The 24,486-nt window shown below is 35.9% G+C and overlaps 1 protein-coding gene across 1 annotated transcript in view; it reads right to left on the bottom strand.

Annotated features, from left to right (window-relative positions):
* Window positions 1-24,486, bottom strand: part of FBN2 (fibrillin 2) — a gene marked incomplete at both ends in the record, with an annotated part of 253,753 nt that overhangs the window by 67,317 nt on the left and 161,950 nt on the right. Inside the window, 9 exons of the mRNA XM_084251943.1 lie at window positions 201-428; window positions 4,964-5,089; window positions 5,585-5,635; window positions 6,132-6,269; window positions 11,447-11,566; window positions 17,310-17,435; window positions 20,442-20,567; window positions 22,219-22,272; window positions 23,268-23,420. Of these exons, the coding sequence (XP_084108069.1) occupies window positions 201-428; window positions 4,964-5,089; window positions 5,585-5,635; window positions 6,132-6,269; window positions 11,447-11,566; window positions 17,310-17,435; window positions 20,442-20,567; window positions 22,219-22,272; window positions 23,268-23,420 (1,122 nt within the window). The remainder of the gene's footprint in view (window positions 1-200; window positions 429-4,963; window positions 5,090-5,584; window positions 5,636-6,131; window positions 6,270-11,446; window positions 11,567-17,309; window positions 17,436-20,441; window positions 20,568-22,218; window positions 22,273-23,267; window positions 23,421-24,486) is intronic.

The raw sequence follows: 24,486 nt of genomic DNA on the forward strand, positions 1-24,486 counted from the left end.
TATAAGAACAGGATTAGCAGAACCATTACATCTTTACTTCAATGCCATCTTATATATTGGTTAACTTATATTCCTGGGTATACTCCTTGCCATGATGCTGGCCAGAAATTATGCTTAATAAACAAAGAGAGTGTGAAATAAAATGTTTAAAGCAAAACCAGAGAATATGGTACATGAGCTTTAGTGGCACTGACAGTTACCTTTGTAAAATGGCCTGCCAGTAAGCACGTCCCCTCGGTTAGCAAAGCCAGGCCCCCGGGGGCACAGCGTCTCATACTCCTTGGTGCCAGGTTTGGGGCATTCCTCACACTCGGTACCCCAAGCTGCCCCGACCGCACAGCAGCAGGCATCCATGCGGAACTTGCCAGGAACAGGATGGACACATTCGTCTTCATCCCACTTCAAGTAACACTGCTCCATGCGGATGTCTACAGGAGCAAGAAATAACCATTTGAGATTGTAACATTCATGGGACATTTGTATGCTGAGCATCTGCTCAGTGTCTGGGAAGATGACAGGCCCTGAAGACACACTTGAAGGTGAGAGATACACAGTCCCTGACTTCCTGGAATGACCCCCATAAGACAGTCATTTAAAGAAAACAAAGGGTCCTCCTTTAGTATCAGGGAGAAAAACTCCTTAATATCATGACTTAAAATCCATCTGGTATATTGCTCACTTCTGAAAGAGTAAAATAATTTTAATGACAGATTTGTTTTAGTCACTGAATTGTTTAAAGTAGTTTGTGAGCAGTACTATCAGATCCAATTTGGTACAATTATTAAAATAGCTTTACAAAAGTGTTAACTGTATTTAAAAATTTTTTTTGGCCAATTTAACTTTTGCATCATGGTTTTTGCCCTGGGTTATGTAAATCTACCCTAATAAGGGGCTAAACTGTTTGTAAAAATGTCACATTTCCCCTTCAACATTGAAACATACCAGTGTGTCGACATGCTAGCCAGGACCTTAGAAGATCAATCAACAGTCAAGTTAGCAAGTCTATAAATACCACATTTATCTATTAGCCAACAAAACTGTTGGTCAAACTACAGTCCAACACTTGGCTGTTTAATTGCATATATGGATTATGAGTTAGAAAAGTTTTCTTTAAGCAAATAAAATTTTTCATTTGATAAGAACATCTCAAAACATCAAATCCTGCCCTAAGAAATAATTAGAGAAAAAGAAATAATTTATGGGAATATTAATGTAAATCAATCAATGTGTTTACTATTTTAGGTTTATGTCAATATTGATTCTTCAAGTTCTCAATCAAAGGTAACATCAATTTTAGAAACTTCCTTTTGTTTGGATAACATATCTTTCCAAGTACTATAATTAAAATGTCCTGTTAAAGAAAGAATACTGTGGTAAGTTTTCATTTTGATTTGGGAGACTAAATACAGGTATTCACAGGAAGTGGTTCTGCTTTACATATGGGCATTAACACCAATCAAAAAGCCACATTCTCTGCCAGTGTAGGTGTGATAGAAATCCAGTGAGTCTCATTACCACAGGAGCCAGGGACTGGTCTCAGTTACAGTCAACTCCTTCCAAAACTGTCACCAGGGAAGTAAGGATCTTAACAAGATGTGAAAATTTTACTTAAGTACAGGTAGCCTGAGAATTCTGGCCGGAGTCCAATTGTTTGTGAAGTCACCGAGGTAAATTTGCTCAAGAAGCCATTCTGGGTTACTTGAAACAGAAACACTTAAACTAAGTACACAGGTCCTCAAACAACATAATGGTATAATGTTGGGGGGAAGAGTGGGATGGATTCTGACCATAGGGACACAGTCTACGTGGACTTTGCATGTCTCCCCATGTCCACTGGGCTTTGATCCAGTTACTCCAGTTCCCTCCCACATCCCAAAGATGTGCACTTGAGGTGAATGGGCAAGTATAACTTGTCCCAGGCTGAGCAAGAGTATGTGTGCGTGTATTGTGTGCCCAGAGGCCCACAACCACAACTTAGAAGAGAGCTAGAAAATGAATACAAATTACTCTTCAATATTAGAATTGTTTGACTTTTTTTTTTACAAGTTTGGTTATGTTTCTATAGGAACTGAATTTATATCAGTTTATGATAAAATTGCTTCTATCATATGTCATTTCACTTAAAGTCGAAATTTCCACAAATATGTCGACAATGTTAAGTGAAGATAGCTTGACAGAGTAATCATGAGTCTTTCTTTACTAGTGAGAGCCACATCAATATTAACATCAGGATTCAAAACATACCCACTGTACCGGTCATCTGTGGCCTGCGCATGTTTTGCTTGGCTTGCACATAAACTTAAATATGAGGCTGGAAGTCTTTGGATGGTATATGTACTCTACAGTTTGCTGCAATTCCTTCTTACCACTCATTTGTGTCAACTTGTCCTTGCAGGTATTTGGGTGTGGGACCTTTGATTTAGATCAATTTCTATCACAGAGCTTTACCTGTACTTGTCTCAGAAAATTTTACATTTTCATACGGCAATCTCTTGAAACTTTCTCAATTTTCAGCCATAATAAATTAACGTAGCATAATTCAAGTAGTGACAAATATAATTCAAAGTAAAAAGATGAAAAAGCCAGTATTTTTCTTAAGTATTACAAATGGTATAAGTTACAATGGTATAAGTTTAAGTGATACTGTTATTTTTTTTGCTGAGTGATAATTCACCATCAATGATATATTTTGATAGTTGTCTGGAGGTTCCTCTGTCTACTAAAAATGGAGCTACCATATGACCCAGCAATTCCACTCCTAGGGATCTACCCAAAGGACACAAAAACATTGATTCAAAAGAACACCTGCACCCCTATGTTTATAGCAGCACTATTTACAATTGGTAAAACCTGGAAGCAACCCAAATGCCCCAAAATAGATGACTGGATCAAGAAGATATGTGTATATTCCATATACACAATGGAATATTATTCAGAAATCAAAAAAGATAAACTCATGCCATTTGCAGCAACGTGAATGGAGCTAGAAGGAATTATCCTCAGTGAAATAAGCTAGAAGGAGAGAGAAAAATACTGGATGGTTTCATTTATAGCAAGAATACAGGGGACTAAATAAGACATCAGTGTAAAAAAATAGCAGTACAAACACAACAAATCAAAAACAGACAATTACAAATCAGAGACATCCTGCAGGGGAGGAGGAGGGAGAGGGATCAGGAGGGAAGGAGGAGCTCAGTGGACTGAGGTGATGATGCACGGGTGCATTGGTGAAGGAAACTCTATGGGGACAACACCTGAGGTGGTGGGGGGAAACAAATATTGTTTAAAACTGAACAATGATGTAAAAAATGAACAAATTATTAAAAAATTAAAAAAAACAAAAACAAAAAAATTGATATACTTTCATATCCTTTCCTTACTGAAGGCAATTTGATTTCATTAGTCATTTGATTATACTGATACTATTATTTTGTCATATTCAAAAGATATTTTACTTTTTCCTAAAATTTGTATGTAATATAACAATAAAAATCTGAAAACAATTTTTCATAGTTATTGGGCTCTGGATATTATAATTTCTAAAAAAGTCCATATGATTTTAAAGTCATACTTTGTATGCAAATTTAGATATGCTGGAAAAAAACATGAAATATGTGCGAATTGTAATAACTATAACTGTATGAGGGCCTCCCTGGTGGCACAGCGGGTTGAGCACAGTGCTATGAAGCTGTCCGCAGCTTCTGTAGCGCGGGTTTGATTACCAGCCGGCAAGGGAGATATCTACATGGAGCAGCAGATCTCTCCTGTCTCGCCCGCTGCTCTCCTCAGCAGTGCTTCGGTCCATCAGCCTGTTCCGCTCCCTGCTCTGTCTCTGGTGAATCCTCTCACCCTCCTGCGCCTCTAGTCTATACCCCAGCTCTTGAATAAATAAAATAAATCTTTAAAAAATATAATTATAAGACCTCCCTAGTGGTACAGTGGGTTGAGCACTGCGCTGTGAAGCTGTCCGCAGCCTCTGCAGCATGAGTTCGTTCCCCGGCCAGCCAGGGAGAAACCCACATGGCGTGGCAGACCTCTCCTGCCTCACCCGCTGCTCCCCTCCCCTCACCAGTGTCTTCAGTCCGTCTGCCTATTCTGTTCCCCGCTCTTGCTGGTGAATTCTCTCACCCTCCAACGCCTCTGACCTGTACCCCAGTTCCTGTATTAAAAAAAAATCTTAAAAAAAAAACAACATAACCCTATCATTCTCATGCTTTGTATACAAGCTTAAATCTTAAAAGTAAACCTATTTAAAGTTATTTTACAAATGAAAAACTTACTATTTTATAGCATACTGTAAGAAAGTCCTTTAAGTAAATAAATCATTTAGATACAATGCAGAATTATTAGAAGTTTGTTTCTCAATCTCGAAACTCAAATTTAATCAAATACAACTTATAAAAAAAAATAAGGCCAACCAGGTATTTCTATAATACATGAAAGAGCTTCCATATTTTAGATCTTCAGGAAATAAAGGATTAAGGAAAATTAAACCCGAATGGTAGCTAAGGGAGGACCAGGATCAAACAGTATTTCAGAGGAAAAATAACATGCTCAATATTTTCCCCACTCTCTTGTCTAAGCACACAGCTAAGAAGGGCTGGCAAATGTTAACTACAAATGCTAGTTGCCAATTTTTCTTTTATGCTCAGCATACATAGGTCTTTTATTCCATTGATTCAGTGTGTAAAACTGAAACTGCCCAAAATATCTGATTGAAGAAATTGTAACTTTCAAGACAAATATTTGAGTTGTACTAGTTTCCTGTGTTATACAAAAACTGTATCACTTAAATATGTTCACTTTTAAAAACCATATCCTTTAGTGATTTCCCCATAAAGTATCTCATTTAAGACAATTTTTCCAGCTAAAGGTCCAGTTGTTTTGGACTAGTCAGTATCCAAAGAATAAGAAAATTTCACACTACTTTCCTGCATGACATATATGAGGGCATGAATCTTACCCAAACACACACGGCCAGTTCCATCCAACGTAAGACCTTCAGGGCACTCACAATGAAAAGATCCCTTGCTATTGACACAGTGTCCATTTGGACAAACTCCAGGGAACACCTCACACTCATTAACATCTGCAGGAAAATGAAGCAAGCAGAGGGATGAAGATGTTATAAAGAGAAAAGTAGATATGGTTTTATTTCCTATATAACATATTCAATCTGCAACACAGTGTGGATTACTGGCATTAAGCAGAAATAGTCCACTGCATAGCCTCTGGGTTTCCTAAGTACAAGCTGTGAAAATTTGAAAATGACCACAGCCTTGTCCCTCCATGAAACAACACAGACATGCTCCTGTGCCAGCTGTTCTGTGCCTTAAAGACTAGTGATATCCTCAGGAAAATTCACTCAACAGCATAAAGAGAAGATATGGGGTGTGTGTCGGGGCGGGGAGAGCACAACTTTGAGCTGTTTACAAGTAGTATTCTCAAACATTTGTTGACTACACTGAGTTTTTTATTGAAACCTCAAAGTTTTTGAAAATAACGAATATCTTCACAGTGTGAGAGTAAAAGCTAATTTAGTTACTGCCCTATAGCTTTACAGTATCATCCAAGATACACTCACCTTCACAAGTAACACCTTTAATCCTGGCAAACCCTCTTGGGCAAGCTGTATCTGTGAGAATGACAGGATACATTTTCATCTGATTACAGAAGAAATTACAACTGTGTAAAGTACGAGATGCAATATAGTGGAATCTTAAAAAAAGATTCTGCTGTCCTCTGTGCAGTTCCATGCAGCACAAGACATGCTGTGGTAAGTTCCTCAGTGTTGACCCACATTAAGAGTAACATAATTTTTCCTACAATTCCTTTATTTTTGCTTTCATATTGCCAACTGAATGATAAGTAAACAAATAAGATTTAAAGGAAAGAGATACCATGTTCTATTGGGCCACATATTAAAAGTATTATGTGGTAGTTAGATCCTAGCAGGTTCCCTTCCTGTCTAGACTATTCAGGAGGTCTGTTTACTATAAAAGAATCACACCAAACACCCAATACAAAAAGTGGATAAAATGCACTAGAAAAGACAACACTGCAGGGAGGGAAGTGGTCTTATATTCACCCTTGAGGGAGTTTTCCAACAAGAAGCCCAGAAACTCTCCTACCTAGTTCGCACCGCTCACAGGGGCTCCCCCAGGCTGCACCAAGAGTAGCACAGCACTCTGATTTCAGGGTGGCTCCATTGATGTTCACCTCACAGCGGTTGTCCTGGATGTTGAGCCAACAGGTCCCTTTCAGGCTGTCTGAATAGGAAAGATAAGGATAAGGAGCTGTCATCTATGTACACATAGATGTGAGCACATGTACATATACATCATTTAAATACACTCTACTGTATACATGTTAGGCAAATATTGTACTATATATCTCACATGGTACCGTCACTGATACAGTAGTATCTATCGGCATTCTAGAGGCAGCTGCTGTTCCTCAATATTTTTTGCTAGGACTTACAAATATACTGCTTCACTATGACAAGGTCATTACTTAAATGAAAAAATATTTGTAAGATTATGATAAATGGTTTAAGATTTTTATCAAATAAAATTCCTCAACTGATTTCCTTTTCTAGTTCGTCACCAAATACACTACACGTGACTTCTGTTCTATCACAGAGAAGCCAGTATTTTTCTCCAACTGAAGATAATTATTTGATGAATAAGTTGAAAATAAGTCTGGAAGATAAAGAAAAATAGCATCTTATGAAGCTACCACTAGGACATACAGGGAAATCTTTGATTTATTTTCTTTCAGTTCTTTTCATATATATCTATTATATACTTTCATTTCTAATTCAAAAAGTAACATACTCTTATGCTAAACTGTTTGAAGAAATAGCAAAGAAATTTTAAAACTCACCTGTAAGAAAAAAAAAAAACCAGCAACGCACCTATAAGCCCACCACCTGGTGACAACAACTCCTAACTTTTAGTCTACGCCTCCACATCAAACTTAAGTTCCTTCTTAAACAACTGTTAATAACTGATTTTGAAGTCGTGACAGGAATCCAGTCAAAGTTGACATGGCAAATATGAATTGGGTAAAATAAATCATTTATCAAGTTTTCCTTCTAGAACCTTGACTGTTAATTAGTGTACACAGTATCACCATGGCTCTTGTTCACATGCAGATTTAAGTCTCCAGGTGTGTGCCTGGAGTCTGCATTTGATAAGCTCCTCAGGAAATATGTTAAAGGAGTTAACAAAACCTTAATTGCATATTGTGGCACAGACTTGGAAAACAAAAAAGAAAAAGTTCATCTAATGCTATGGGCAGATAACATTTTACTGCTAAATTCAATAATAAAACCAAAACAAAACAAGAAACACAGAGAGGGATTTACAGTGAAACCGACAGGCCCATGTGGAACCAAGCTTACGAAGGGAGAAGTTGTAATTACTGATTCCCTATGGAACGCAATAGCGAGTAAGAGGAAAATTACCTACAACCCATCTCCTTTAGGGCTAAAACCAAACAACGGTCCTTGACTAGATACAGAAACTTACAGGCCAAGTATGTGGAGGAGGGACAGACAAGACACTTTGCTTTTTTCAGTCTGGAGATTCAGATTGCGTAATTTCAACCCGCAGATGAAAAAGACTTGCTCACCAGCATTTGTATCAGGCTCTTTAAAGGCTTACATCAATAAACTCCATAATATAGAGGAAAGGGGATGCTTGTGCAAGGCTACAATATAATTAGGTCTTTTAAGAATGGAGACTAATTACTGACTCTTTGGTAATTAGTAATCAGCAAATATTTATTGAGGTATTAACAGGCACTACTGTAAAGTTTTTCCGTGTATTAGCTTATATACTTATTAAAACAACCCCACAAGGAATTTACAGATGAAGCCAACAAAGTTACCCAAGATCACCCAACTAGCTTGGTGTCAGCATCAAGATTCAAAACAGCCTACTCTCATTCCAGAGCCCTCACTCTGTAACACCATGCTTCATGAAGCTGGTGTTGTATCAACAATTAAAAATTACAAAATGGGGTCTCTCCCAGGTGGCCTAGGGGTTAAGTCTCAGCACAATCACCACAGAGCACACCATGATGGCTTCAGTTTGATCCCCCACCAGGGAGAAAACGCACACATGGCGCAGCAGACCTCTCCTCTCGCCCATTAGCTCCCCTTAGCTGTGTATTTCAGGAAATCTGCTGCTCTGCTCCCCACTCTGTCTCTGGTTAGTCCTCTTATGCCCCACACCTCTGGCCGACAACCCAGTTCTTCTATGCAAAATAAATAAATATTTTTTTTTTTAAAGAAAAATCACAAAAATGCACTGACACACATGTATCCATCGTCTCCTACTCTTTTTTTTTTTTTGGTCACACACAAACCATGCAGATGTAGTTACATAGTCAGGGGTTGTTTAAGAACTCTGAAAATAATAAAGCAGTCTCTAGGGCATAAATGGGAGAAAGACTTACTTTATCTTGGGTGGTTAGAGAGGTACTGACTTATAACCTGACTAGAGAAAGGAAGGAAACAAAACATGAAAGGGAACCTGGGTGAAGAGAATTTTAAACATGCCAGAAAAGTTCTGACGTATGTTTTAAAAGGATTACCTGGAAGTTATGGGGAATATAGATTGTAGGGCAGAAAATATAAGAAAACAAATACAGTAATTATGAGAAGAAATACTGGAGACTAGGATTAGGGTTGTTAGTGATGATAAGTGGCTGAAATATGAATGAACTTCAAGTATAATCAGGAGGATTTACTGAGATTGAATGTACCCAAAGTTTTGGGGATTGGCCATTAGAAAAACGCAGTTAGCATTTGCTGAGGCAGAAATGATTTAGGCTGAAAGGTAGCAGCTGTGTTCTGGACACATTAAGTTTGTAATACCTATTAGACATCCAAATAGAGACACTGTGCAGACACTTGGAAATTACAAGTCTGAAGTTAGTAAATAGTTGAGGATGGAGAGACAAATTAAGTGTCAATATAGTGAGCATCTAAATGTAAGTGTCGACAGAGAGACTATAATCCAAGGTCTGACCTTCATTTTGGAGGGGAGGAGAATATGGAAACTGAGTAAATGGGCTGGGAAAAAAGAGAAGGATGGAAATGAAAAATTTCTGGGGAGGGATGAGAGATGATTGTGCCAAGTGCTGCTGATAGGTTGAAATGAGTAAAGAGAATAGCTCCTGTATTTGAATACAGGGAGGTCATTCTCCTTGTGTCCTGTAGTTTGAGGATAGAATGAAGACCTAGCTCAAGGATGAGGGAAATTGGTCTGGATCACATACAGCCAATAGAAGTGAGCAGTGTTATTCAACAAAGATTAACCAAAATAACGGTTTCATTACATTTCATAATCTTCAACCAGAATAAAATAGTCTTTTTCAAGCAGTTTACAGAATAGTTTAGGATTAATTTGCATTTAGGAAGTTTGCAGAACAAATTCTAAATCTCTAAATATTCTCAACAGCTAACTAATTTACATATGCTCTAACATTATTTTAAATTAGTAAATCATGTCAGGGAATTTTTATTCAGTTCTAAACTTAAAGACCTGAATCCTAAGAAAGAACCCTTTGCAAGTTAATCACTGATTAGAGCTACTGACAGTCATATTTTAAAAATTCACAATTTTTCTGGTGTATACGATTTTTTGCTTTTAAAATCATAATTCTGGTTTTAATGAAAAAAAGGCAAATGATGTCTAAAATTTCAAAATATTCAGTAAATTTCTTTCTGAGCAGCTGTAGGCTGCAATATCAAATTTTATCATGTGAATAAGTCATATAACACATTGGTTGAGAAAAAACATGTTTAGTTGTACAACATAATTGACTTTGAAATATAAAGTCTTTGTTCTGTTTGCATTAGTAAACATAAAGGTAAAGGTCAAAATAATAGAAGTCTTTATGATGAAGCAAAAACTAAAATATCTTTGATGCTCAAGGGGCATACAGTTTTAGGTTCCTGAGATATTAACTGACTAATGCTGAATTCATTTCCTTTGCATAATAAAATGACTCTGTGTGAGTTAGAAATTGTGGCTTAGCAAAAATCTTTCTCCCTCACCAATCCAACCAGCACTTCCTCCCCACCCCCGCAACCTGGAATTCTATAAGAAAAAAAAGTAATGCCCCAGGCAGAGGGCAGTCTATTTCCTAATATGGGGAGCTGAGCAAGGCTCAAATTTCACCAGCTGTGGCATTTCCAAAGGAAGGTTTTCATGGATAATTGTGAACCTGGTCATTTTGCTTCATTTACCAAACAGGTACTCTAGCACCCAACTAAATACTATTAACATCAGACAAAATACCATGGTCTTTGGTAAATATTAAAGGGAACATTCACAATATCTAGATAACGATAATTGCAAATTTATTTGGTATTATGTAAAATGGAAATATCTTCCAATTTAGAAATATACATTTAGTTCACTTTAAAGGTGGACACTAGGGCCTCCTCAGTGGCACAGTGGGTTGAGCATAGCACTGGGAAGCTGTCCGCAGCCTCTGCAGCATGGGTTCGATTCCCAGCTGGCCAGGGAGCTACCTACATGGCGCAGCAAACCTCTTCTGTCTCACCCGCTGCTCCCCTCAGCAGTGTTTTCTGCCCACCTGCCTATTCTGCTCCCTGGTCTGTCTCTCTTGAATTCTCTCACCCTCTCGCACGCTGGCCTGTACCCCAGTTCTTGTATTAAAAATAAAATAAATCTTTAAAAAAAAATTAAAAAAATAAAGGTGGACACCAGCTAATGAGATGATGTGTGAAATGCCTAGCCAATGGAGCCACAGACATTGGAAGCAGGAATAATTTACTGGGGCGGTTATTTCTCCTATATGTGATAAATTGTTCCTTACAATAACAGAGTACACTCTCTGAATTTATACATGTCCTATTGTCATTATCAACCAACCTTCAATGTCTTGACATATATTAAAATAAGTTTGTTGGGAAAGTCTGCAGTCTTTGTCCCCAGAGATTTCAAAAGTAAAAAATAGCTACCTTCTCTTTATGTGGTCCATAAATTTATGATTGATGGGGGAGGGGAGGAATAATAAATTCTTTCTTTGTGTTTAAAGTTTAAGCTCTTCAAGTTCTAGTCCTGTGATCTGAGTCCAAATTCTAACACATTTTTGTTTATCATTAAAGGTTGTTTAGAGAAAGCATGCAGCAGGAATTTGATTGTATCGATGCCTAAGGCATTTCTTAGGGTAATGAATATAAGTATGTGTGTGGTATGGAAGTGCTTACAACTTAGAGCATAAAGCAACTACCTCCATGAAGGAAATACTGCCTAGAATCTAACAAAATTTAAGAGCCTGACTAGTTCATGCTATTATGCTTACTCTTATCTCGATATTAAGAGAAAACAACATAAGTATTAGCACGCTACAAACATGCTCTGTGGAGCAAAGCTGAAACATCAGCACTGTGTATGAATCTTACCAATACAGATCAATCCTGTTGAGCTGAGTTTGCTGCCAGGAGAACATTCACAATTGAAAGATCCCAGGTTGTTTCTGCAGGCTCCATTGACACACGGGTTGCTTTCACATTCATTTATATCTACAATCCAGAAGGAAAAGATTCTGTTAGAATTGCCATGTGTTTCTGGAAAATATTATTCCAACAAGCCATGCTATGCCAGAATGTCTGGTAAACTTGGCTCTTGTAATTTTAATATGGATCTCTGAGGCATAAAGTGAATGGGGAATGGAGACATGCATTTTATAGCGTGGATACACATCTACAAGACTGGGGAGTCAGGACCACAGCAATCCGTCTATTTTGAAAAAGTTTTGTACGTGAATCTTCTTTACTACAGCTTGACATAAATTGGATTAATTTCCCCAATAATAAGATGTAATTGTCCTGTGGGACATCTTAAGTCTGATTCCTCGGAAAGCAACATATTCCCAGGTGCAGTGTGCTGTACACAAACAAAGGTTGACTGTTTCTGTCATTTATGGTTCTGTGAGGTTTTGAAAGGATTAAAAAGCATCTATTTGAGACAAAATATCACAATGCTGGTTTTAATTCCAAACTCCTGAATACAAATCAGGAAATAACTGAAACTTATTAATGCTGGGTGTTGCATTCTCCTCCAGCCCCATCTACCTTCCTCTCTCTTTATCCTGTTCACATGTACAAGTTTACTGTGGAGAGTTTTTGTAAAGCACAATTGATTCTGGTGACATCAAAATGAGAAAAACCTTTAATTATTCTAAATAGACCTTTATTACCATTAATCTGATTTGAGTCCTAAATGAAATTATACTAACATAATCTAAACACTTCCTGCTGATAGTCAGGAGTAAAGGGAATTAGAGAATGCCTCTTTCCTCAAGATGTAATTAAAAGAATGTCAAACCAATAAAGTTAAATAATTTAACACACGAGTTAATTAAAAATAAATACAAGCTTTGGTTAAAGTACTAGAACCAATATAGAAGAATGACTTTCAATATAAATTCAACCACTCATTTAAAGGAGTGGTGAACAGATTTCTTTTTGAACTTGGTTAATTATCCAAAACAGGTCTACATGCCTCAAGACATTTTTTGTTGAACACTAGGGTTTCCAAGTTCACCAGAATACCTTTTTTCTAACCTCTCTTTGAATTAAATATAAAATACTATGGGGAAGAAAATGTACAAAGAAATAACCAAGAGACTGCAGTGGTTACTTCTGAATATCTAAAGTCAAATATAAATCAACTGGTCCTGAAAAGACAGGATGCACTGTTACTTTTCAAGTCAGTAGACTTGAAATGCAAGTTTAAAAAGCAATGTGGAAAACAGGTATGTTCTTTTTTATTTTAAAGATTTATTTTTTATTTATGCATACAAGAGCTGGGGTACAGGCAAGAGGTGTGGGGGTATAAGAGGATTCACCAGAGACAGAGCAGATTGACCAACGTACACTGCTGAGGGGAGCAGCGGACTAGTCAGGAGAGGTCTACTGCGCTATGTGGGTAGCTCCCTGGCCGGGCTCAAACTGTTGCTGCAGTGGCTGTGGATCGCTTCATAGGGTATATCTTAACCCCTTGTACCACCAGGGAGGCCCAGGTATGTTCTTTTTTGTACTTCAAAACTACTATGGAAGAGTCAGATACTAATTTAATTTATGAAGTGGAAATTGTATGAAGAATATGAATACATCTTTCAGATTGTTTGTACCAAGAAAGCCTCTAATAAAAGTACAAAAATTAAAAAAAATACAAAACCAGGTTTGTAAATCAGTACATATTTGGAATGAAAACATCTAGATATTCTTTCAGTAAAAACATGGGGAATCAGATGGCAAAAAAAGGAAGCTGATAAATAATCTGTGGGCAGACTATGTATAATTCATCTATTAATTTCATTTGTACAAAGGTCCCCCTAAAGAAAAAAGTATCACATAATTTCTAAATCCACATTTTTTAAATTTTTTTTTAAATCCACATTTTAAATCAAGAAATTATAAACTTAAAAACTATAAACACATGCAGTGACAGGTACAAATATCAAATGTTTAATTTTTCTTTAAATACAATGTTTTTATGTTATAAATGTCATGGAACCAGGAATTGAAACAGTTCACTGTACATTCCTGGAAATAAACTTCAAAGCACATCTGGTTTACATTTAACTAGTTATGTCACTGGAAACACAATCTAAACCACAGTGCATGCTATAAAAATTTTAACTTTCACAGACTCTCAAAGCTCAAACAAAAAACAAAATAATTTTTTTGTAACTTCAGTCTGAAATATCAGAGGAACTTTATTATTACTGTTATGTATTATGTATTTGAAATAGCCTGTTGAAAACATGAATGACAAGCAAAATTAGTGAATATAGCAAACATATACAAAGAAAGAGTCTGCAATGAATCTGCTAATAATTCCCTGTCTAGTCTTTGGAAATTAGTTTAGAAAGAATAGAGTGAAGAGAACTGCTTCAGGCAGATAAATTTACTGTGTGAATGCAATGGTGGAAATAAGGAGGAGACCCAAGGGAAAAAAAATATCCACGGTCTTCAGGTCTACCTTTTGGCAAAACACTTAATAAAATGCAAATAACAATGTAGAAATAACAATTATCTGGTTAGGTTTCTCATGATAAATCATTTTTACTTCCAGCAATGTCACAAAGTTAGAGTCAAAATATTTTTCTATATTTCTCTATTATTTACATAACCATGAACTTCTTTCTTATAAATAACAGACACAAAGCATATTTCATATAAATGAAAGGTTTCATATTTATCGGAAATAATTACCCTTTGGACAAAGTAAGTAAAAAATAGTATTTCTGAATGGCACATATTAAAAAAACTAGCAACAACAAATGTTAACAAGGTAATGAAAAAGAAACTCTTCTACACTGCTAGTGGGAGTGTAAACTGGTCCAACCACTATGGAAAGCTGTGTGAAGGTTCCTCAGACTACTGAAAATGGAGCTACCATATGACCTAGCAATTCCACTCCTAGGATGTGCCCAAAGGACACAAAAACATTGATTCAAAAGAACACCTGTACCCCTATGTTTATTGCAGCACTATTTACAATAGGTAAAACCTGAAAACAACCCAAATGCCCAAAAATAGATGACTGGATCAAGGAGATGTGGTATGTATACACAATGGGATACCATTCAGCAATCAAAAAGATAAACTAATGCCACTCACAGCATCCTGGATGGAGCTAGAAGAAATTATGCTCAGTGAAATAAATCAGAAGGAAAAAGAAAAACATTGGATGGTTTCACTTACAGGAGGAATATAGGGGAACCAAATAAGGCATCAGGGGAAAAATAATAATACAAAACAAAACAAAACAAAAACAAACAACTATAAACCAGCAACATCCTGCAAGGGATGGGGGAGGGATCAGGAGGATGGAGAGAGGACGAGGAGCACAGGGGACTGTGGTAATGGTGCACGGGTGAATTGGTGGTGGAAATTCTATGGGGCTACACATGAGGAAAAAAAGCAAACATTATTTAAAAATGATAGTGATGTAATATTAATATATATAAAAGTAATAAAAAAAGTCTTTCTAACTCTCACTGATGATTTGGTATTAATGTGCCTAATATGTATGTAATCATCCAGTGTTAGACTAATAAATACCATTTGCTTCTACTGTTCAATTGTCATGTAAGCAAGCACATTCTGGCCTTTTATTTATTCTTTAGTATTTTGCCTTTAGTATTCTCCAACTCAAGATGATTGTTAAAACGTAAAGACTATGTATAATGTCATGGACAATTTGGTATGCAAACTAAACTTAGACCAAACTGTATCAAAGACTCCATCCATCTAGTTCTCTACCATGTGTCACTCCCTCAAAAGTACCAAAGGCTGTGGCTTTGGACAGAGAAATCATCAGCATAAATCAAAATGATATCCTAAACGGTTGTTGCTTTCAGAGTTTCTCGGCATTTAACAGAAGATTATCATCTATCAAACAAGAGTTAAAAGTGATAATGGGATGTGGGAAGGAAGTATGGAAAGTCAGTAATAAGGAAAAACACAAACTTTGAAAATCCCTTCTCCCACTTTCAGCAAACTCACCAAGGAAATGTGGCCAGGACACTTTTATACAAAATGTGTTTGTCAGAGGAATTTTAAAGGATAACAAGTGTTGGGGGGAGGGCAGTGAGAGTGGGTGCTTGTAAATATTCAGTTAAATACATTTAAGAAGTCTGAGCTATATCATAGGCTGCAAATAATAAACGTACCCAAGTCATCAGTTATCAGTATCTTCTAAATGAGCAGGGCATACTAAAGTTCATGCCCAGGACCTATGGACTGACTATTTCTGAATTATAGTGTGTGATTTATGAACACCACCACCCTCTGCAAGAAACAGAACAAAGAAATATAGCGGTGATGGACTTACACCAGAAACTGAACATAGTTGCTCCTAAACTCTTGCCACATGACCTCCACTTTCCATGTTAAAAAAAAAAAAAGCCTAAGCTAGTTTAAAAAGAAATCTTTTATATCTTATTTGAAAAATATTCAAAACTCTTTTAAGTTTTACTCTCCGTTGATCATAGAAAAGATGAACTTTAAATAAATACTATAATTGGATAAGAAATGAATGCTGTTCTTTGAGGAGCTTCTGAAAAAGCTAGTAGATGACAGGGGAAATGGTTGTCAGAACTAAGTTTAGAAAAATGCATTTTATGCTGAGGTTTTATTTTTGTTTCCCTTCAGGCTAATTACTGTTTTTCAGTGGTCTCTCTAATTCAATTCAAACTTAGAATAGCAGTTTGTAATTGTGTTTCATTGACTTTAGCTGAGTCACTTGTGTTCTGGCTTCTAGAATTCTTTGAAGTTAAACAATAAGGTGAACAGAGAATGTTAACATCATTTCTGCATAATGTTATTATAGTTTTCTTGGCTGTGGAGTCACTGAGGAACAAGTACTTAATACCTAAGGAAAGGGCTAGTCACAATAATTAAAGATAACATTTTTTAGTTACTAATCGGAAGTAGTTACTGAATTTGAGAATGTCACAGGACACTTCTGTAGGCCACACACAAAGACTTTAAAGGAAACAATGGCTTGTAGTCATACAGAAGATTATTCTTGAAACACCTAATACTCTGATCAAGAAACAAAAAGTTAATTGAAGGCACCCATTGCTTAGCCACTATCTCACCGAAAATGAGTTTTTTCCTTATGTATTTAAATCATGTGCAGTATCTCCACTGCAAAAAAAAAAAAAAAAAAAAAGTGGTTAAGAGTAAAGGAGAAAAAAAAAAGAAAAAAAAAGAGTAAAGGAAGAAGTTTCTAAACACTGGGTTATGATCAGTAAAGCCCTAGTGATGACTTTTAAATTATCAAATGGAAAGGACAATGTTGTTAGACTATACACACTTAATTGAGGTGACCATTTTTCTGGGTTAACCTCTGAAGTCTAATAATCATTTCATGTAAAAAAAAAATGCCTAATAAGAGTTGACTTTGCCTAAGAGTTGACAGTGAATTTTAAAAGGGGAAAAGAAAGTAAACAAATATTTGACATTTTATTTCAGCAGGTAAAACAATCTGGCTCCTTTCACTTTCATTTCAAAATGTCTGTTCCAAATGCTTGTGGATATTTAATCTGAATGGAACAAAACTGATGATATTCATAAACAGGTTTAGGTGCATTCTCTTTCTAAAACAGGCAGGTACCGAAAAAGATGATGAAATTTTAAAAATATTCGAACAATAATCTTATTGCCATATTGCTTCACCAATGCACTTAAGTTTATGCAGCTCCAAAAGCTTCCTATTCACAACCAAGGCAAGGAAGACAGCTCTTACCTTCACACGTCTCAGTCTCAGTCCTGAACACATACCCAGGTGGGCATGTGCAACTGTAACTTCCAGGCGTGTTTCGACACAGGCCATTGTCACACAGCAGTCTGTTTACCATGCACTCATCTATGTCTGGAAGCAACCACAGAGAACAGGACATGCCATATTGAAACTGATGGTTTCTGATTTGCTCTTCCCCTCACCCCACTTTCTGACTTAGTCTCTTTGTATCCACAGTACATTCCTTGATCACAAGCAAAGTATATTCAGTTTTATTCAAGTGGAACATTCTTATGCTGGTGGCTACTTTTAAAATGTTCTTGAAGTCCTTGGGGGGAATATCATAATTGGGAAAAATCATATTACTACTTTGTTCTTTATTTGCTTATTGTTCTGCAGTGATATTGTAAAAACATTTTTAGGCATCAATGAAAGATATCAAAAGGTTAAACTCACTTTATAGCTTGCTCACATATAAGTACAGATGTATTTAAAAAAAAAAAGTACTGGGCAATATTTTTTTCTTTTTTTTTTAAAGATTTATTTATTTATTTATTTGTTTGTTTGTTTATTTATACAAGAATCGGGGTATAGGCCAGATGGCGCAGGAGGGTGAGAGGATTCACCAGAGACATAGCAGGGAACAGAACAGGCAGACTGATGAAATACACTGCTGAGTGGAGCAGCGGGCACTACAGGTGAGGTCTGCTGTGCCATGTGGGACCCTCGCCGGTCGGCCGGGATTGAATAGGTGCTGCAGAGGCTGTGGACAGCTTCACAGCATGGCGCTCAACAGCCTGTGCCACCAGGGGAGGCCTTGGGCAATATTTTTTTAAAACTTTTTTCTGATTAAAATTCTAATAGAGTATTTTTCAAATGACAGTTAAACAAAAGATACTAAATTTTTCCATTATGTTTTTACCTCAGAAACAACTACTTATTATTGGAAAGTTATTTATTCTATGTTTTCCTTTAGCAGCCAAGAACAGCCTACAATATTTAATCTAGAGATGAAGTTTAAGAAGCTCATATTGAAACACTTATCACACTCTCATTATTATTATTTTTAAAGATTTATTTACGTATGCACACAAGAACTGGGGTTTAGGCCAGGGGTGCAGGGGGTGAGATGATTTACTAGAGATAGAGTGGGAAGCAGAACAGGCAGATCGGCTAAAATACTGAGGGGAGTAGCGGGCGAGACAGGAGAGGTCTGCTGCGCTATGTGGGTAGCTCCCTGGCAGGGGATCGAACTCGTGCTGCAGTGGCTGCCAATAGCTTCATGGTGCTGGGACTTAATCCCTTGTGTCACCAGTGAGGTCCCACATTCTCATTATTTCAAGCAAAGTTGATGACAGAAAGAAAAATCTGCACTTTAGAGTAAAGATTTTCTTTTGCTTAAAATTATATTTTTAGTCTTGGAAATAACAATTTTATAAATTTTATATTTCACCAAACAATACTCTAACAATGTGAAAACATGGAAAAAAGATTTGGAAAAAAATTTCCTAAAGTTCCATCACCACTGATAATATTTTTTTTGATGTTCTATCTGTTCTCTTTTGTACATTATATTTTACTCCAATTCTGAATCTTGGTTTTTTAAAATTAACATATTTTAAACAATACCATAATTTTCCCATAAATGTATGATTTATCAAGTGGCTACATCACAATTCATTTATGTTCCTCCATTCTATGGGCATCCACTAAAAAAGACAACAAAGTCCTAACTCCTAGTACCTTAAGTGTGACCTTATTTGGAAGCAAGATTTTTATGGAGGGAATTCAGCTAAAACAAAGTCTTTTGGATAGAGTGCAATTCAATATGACTGGTATTCACATAAACAGAAACACTCTGGACATTCAGGAAGACAAACACAGGGATGATGATGTGAGACACATAGGGAAAATGTGGACATTTGACGAAGACATTCCACCAGAAGGTGGAAGAGGAAAAGAGGAATTCTCTTAGAAAGCCGTAAGAGAAAACATGGCCCTGTGCACACCTAGATTCTGGACTTCTGCCTTCCCAAACTTAGAGAGGATAAATTTAAGCTGTTCTAAGCAGGCTAATTTTTTGGTATTTCACTGTGGCAAGCCCTAGCAAGCTAAAACAACTTGGCTTTTATTTTGAATACAGTTTTAATTTTTATCAAAATTATGCATATACCTACTTATTAATGAGTTATAGACCATGTTCAATGTGTCCCTATTTTCAGCAGGGTATCCATGTGCTAATCTGTACCTGGGAGCTAAGGTGGAAGCAACTAATTATGGTGAATTAAAGATGTTTTGAGTATTTTTAGAAATGTTCAGTAATCTTTGGTTAGTGCCCTTCTTTGTAGGTATCAAAATCTATTATATGTACATGATAGCTAACATAGCTTTATATCTAATTTATGTATGACTTCAACTCAATATAAAACAGATAAATTCAATCATAAAACCAGTACCATAAATACAGACAAATGGATTTCTTTCTAATCATAATCATCATGACTTGGAAGTAACAGTGACTAGACGTAAAAATTGTTACTTATAATGATGGATTAAATAACAATTTATAAAAGTGGAATCAAACACATTATGAGAAAACCTGGATTCTTTACAAATTCATGAATATATAAATTATATTTTTCATACAAGTTTTTATGAGTTGGAGAAAGAAACACCCAAGTCAGTTACCATGTTCAGCTATGTTGTAGCAACTGGTGTTTCTCTGTAAGTCAAAGTTCTTGCAACCCTTAATACTTTGTTTCCTTAACTTACTATTAATTTTTTAATAATTTAATTAACTGTTATAGTTATTAACTGTTAATTGGTTAAATCCATTCTAGTGAGAAATTATAAATTTAAGATATTGTAGATTATAGGATTAAAATATATATAATAATAGAGTATGTCCATTCATTTGGGATAACAATAACTTAAATATTAAATTGTGCCACTAAGAGATCTGTTTCTAAGCAACAAAGCTTGTGTGGTTAAAATATTTTTATATCTCTATGGACTAAGGTAATTAAGAAAAACTATGAAATCTCTAGTTTTAGTCATTTATTTATATGTTGATTTCTCCTATAATCCATGGGAATGAATTATGCCAAGGGAACTGTGTGAATATAACAAATAACTTACCAATACAGTTTCTTCCCGATGCATCTGGTTCATAGCCACTGTTACAATTGCAACGGTAACTACCACGTAAGTTTTCACAAATTCCATTCGCACATATATCGGGATCCAAAGCACACTCATTGATATCTGCATTAAGAGTTGAAAGTATATTGCTTAGATCAAATCTATTGTTTGTTGATACATGCAGGTCTAATGAAGATCATTCAACATAGAAAGTGTTTAACTCACCAAACCCAATTTGTCTGCCTTTCAGAAAGGGAAGTAAGTGAAAGTAAGGTGTGAAAGAGTAAAAACGAGATACAACACACATCCCCAGTAAGTCAAAAGAAAAATGAGGGAAATTGGCAGAAACTCAAAGAGTTAAACCATATAATGTGCTGCTATTCATGATAAAATTAATAACAAAATTTATAGACTGTTAGCTCAAAATCCAAAGGAAAACTCAATTTGACGGTTATTATGACCATTTAATTAAAAGACAGATTTACTAGGTGGCCTATATAATTTCATAGTCCCTAAAAGTGTGGGATATTTCTTTTACTGTAATTTTTTTCTAAGTCAACTAGGTAATAGGATACTTAACTTGATTCTCATTGTTGGTACACTGAAATTAACGGAGAGGACAGTTCAAATGTGGATGCCCGAGTGGATGTTTTTACCACCACTAGTTTCTGTCACCCATGGGTGGTGGACCTTGAGGAGAGTATGTTTGTGTGTGTTGTGTGTGTGTGTGTGTGTGTGTGAGTGCATGTGCGCAACCAGCTGGTTCCAAAAGGTTTCAAGGACAGGGAATAAGAGATAGAAGAAGCCAAAATTAAATTTTAGTCACCATGCTGAGATTTTGATTCTAACCTAACTGTTTAGTAGAGTTTGGAAGATCTTTTAAATATTCCAAAAATATCAATCTTTCCATTTTATTTTTGGAAAAAAAAAATCCTTGAAATGTTTGCTTACTTACTCTGGTTTCCAGTATTCATAGCAAAGATGCAATGTTATTGTGAACTAATCTATTAGTCTAGTCTTCTCAAATATAAAACTAGAAGAATATACATGTAAAGTGAAGATCAACCTTACCTATGGTCTTATTTAAAAAAAAAAAAACAACTGGAAGTCTATCTAGATTAACATCAAAAGAAGTTTAACATTGCAAACACATATGTACTTAACATTCAAGGCTGCAATTAGAATTTTGTTATATTGTTAATTTATTTTATTATTATTTTCATTTTTTTATGAGGTAACATTGGTTTACAACACTGCATGTAATTCAGAAGTACAGGTTCACACCTCTTCAGGTGTATTTATCTTCTTTAGTTGTATAAAAACATTTTAGTACTGTTAGGCATAAATAATCTTATTTTTAGGGCAGTATATCACAGACTTGATCTGTATCTCAAAGACTGGTATTTTTGTTAACCACATCAGATCCATTATTTAATATTTGTCCTTTAAATTGGCTCTATATTTTTAAAGCCACAATTGCAAACTCTAGCCTCTTCTTACAGAATAGTATCCATAAAATCATGGTATAATTTGTTAGTGACATTTTCAATAATGCATATTTAAGAGATAAATACTTACTCTCATATACCCACCAAGAAAAATACGTATCTATATACCACTTAATTCTATGACCATTGTTCTAGGAGATACTTTATCTTATTATTTTACATTGATGTATTTTATATTAAATGTTATATGTAATGTTATAATAGAATCATAAAGCTATATGCTGATAGATATCATTATTACAAGATGGAGAATTGAAAATTGTTACCTCTTCCATCCACAGTGATACCTACTCCACTACTGCAAAGACCATGGAATTCAGCTATATGATAAAAACAAGGAAAGGAAATAAAACTCTACATTATATTTGTTCCATACATAAGTCACACAATTCTAAAACTATCACAAGTGGATTAATTTTTTTTAATAAAAAACGTTTACCATTTTCTAGCATATAAGTAAGAATGCCAGAATCACAGGTTAACATTAAAATGGTATATAAAAATCACTTATCATCATTCTACACATCACTAATGTATTGATAAATGTTAGATTTATTTTTACATATAGAAGCTTTAAAAATCTGGATTCCTTTATGAAAACGGCATTTTGACCTTTCTCCCCTCTCAATAAATAATAACAGACAATATGCAATACTATTTACCATGTGCCTAGAACTGTTCTACCATTTTACCTCTAATAATTTCTTTAATCTACCATAATGCCATGCACTAGATACTATTATTATTTTTCCTCTTTTATGGTGGGAAAAACTGGGGCAGAGAAGTGAAGCAACTTGCCCAAGTCAGAGAGGGTAGAAGTGGGAGTGCGTAGGCTGGTGACCTCTGTACACTGTCATGGACATTTCGTGTTAGTGTCCCATTTAGATGATTTAATATTCTTCTCAGTTAGGTAAATGTACCACATTTATTTATTTGATCAATCTGTTAATGATTAAGTTACAGGTTCTCATAAATGTGTTATAACCTGGTGAATTTTGTGCTATTTTTCCTCACAACATCATCACAGATCAAGGAAAATGAGAATAACGAATTCATGTAAAATAATCTGTTGGACCAATCATAATTCGATCAGCAAACACATTTTTTTATTCACCATGTACTCTTCCTGCTTAGAAACCATAGGTTAATACAAGTCTCCTTATTTTACATCTCTCATATCAGCACAGATATGAATTTCTTTTCTTCAGTTGAAAATAAAAAAGAGGACACTTCAGAATTGATGTAATCATCAGCCAAATATCTAAAGTTATAGTTCTAGATTCTTATCAGGTGTGAAGCTGGAATGTCTGAGTACCTGAATTTTTAGCAGGACAAGGCTGGCAGGGCTCTCCAAAACCATAGTCTGGGTTGGCACAGCAGCATTCAGACTTGGTCACTGCTCCGGGGAAAGGGCGGACACACACACCCTTCTTGATTCCACCATAGCAAGTACTGCGCATGTGAGTATCTATGGAGATGGAAGTGATGCTTTGAAATAGTGACAGAGATGAAGATTTTAAAACTGTTGGCTTCTTTTAACCCAAGTAGCACTAGACTGGAAAGGATTTGCCACTTTTCTTTTTCCTTGTATCTTTAGAGTCTGATCATGTTAGAAAAATCAAGAAATGTTTACCAAGTGAGGGAAAGAATGGATGCATACCAGTAACTCATTTTTCTTCTCTAAGAAGTATAGTTTGTGGTACAACCATCTATTACCCCACTTACTCTCACAGGCGTCTAATTGAATCAGGTGCAATTCCACAGTTACAAACAACACTTGAGTTCTAATGACTGGATATCCTGTATTCAAAATGGTACTCTATTATTTCTATTTTAGAAGGTCTTGTGAACAATGTAGTGCACTGGAGTTAAAATACTTTGAGATGACATTGGTTGGTCATGAGCTTGCTTTCTTCAACTTTCTGAGTGAGGAGGCTTTTCTTTTCAACTCCTGGTTTCCTGTTGTGACTATGTTTTAATCTCAGACTCTCAATAAATCCAGTTGTAAAAGTAATCACAAAGTATCTTTGGTATTGTGCTGTGTTAGTTGCTTTACAGACATTATCTTATTGAACATGCAGGTTAACAACTCCATAGGATGTTGATCATTAGCCATATTTTGCAGATGAGAAAGGTCAGGTTCAGAAGGATCACTGAAGTAGCTAGAAATCCTAGATAATCCGTGACCTGAGCTGGGGTTCCCACTCAGGTTTGTGGTACCTCCAAAGCTCTGCCACTTTCTATTGTGTCATGTTATATCTCAACAAAGTGTGTCCTGCTTAGTTCTCACACTCTAAATTCTCAATAAATACATTATAATTTTATGAGCCAAAAAATGGGTGAACTATAAAAAAACTCAGATCATCACAAGGACTACAGAAGCAGTACATTCCACCAAATGACACGTCATTCCTCCAAAGAGCTGACACTTATAATAAATATCTATAATTGGGCCTCCCTGGTGGCACACTGGTCGAGCGCTGCGCTGCGAAGCTGTCCGCAGCCTCTGCAGCGCCAGTTCGATTCCCCACTGG

This window comes from Talpa europaea (genome assembly GCF_964194135.1).
Source record: "Talpa europaea genome assembly, chromosome: 13".
NCBI lineage: Eukaryota > Metazoa > Chordata > Mammalia > Eulipotyphla > Talpidae > Talpa > Talpa europaea.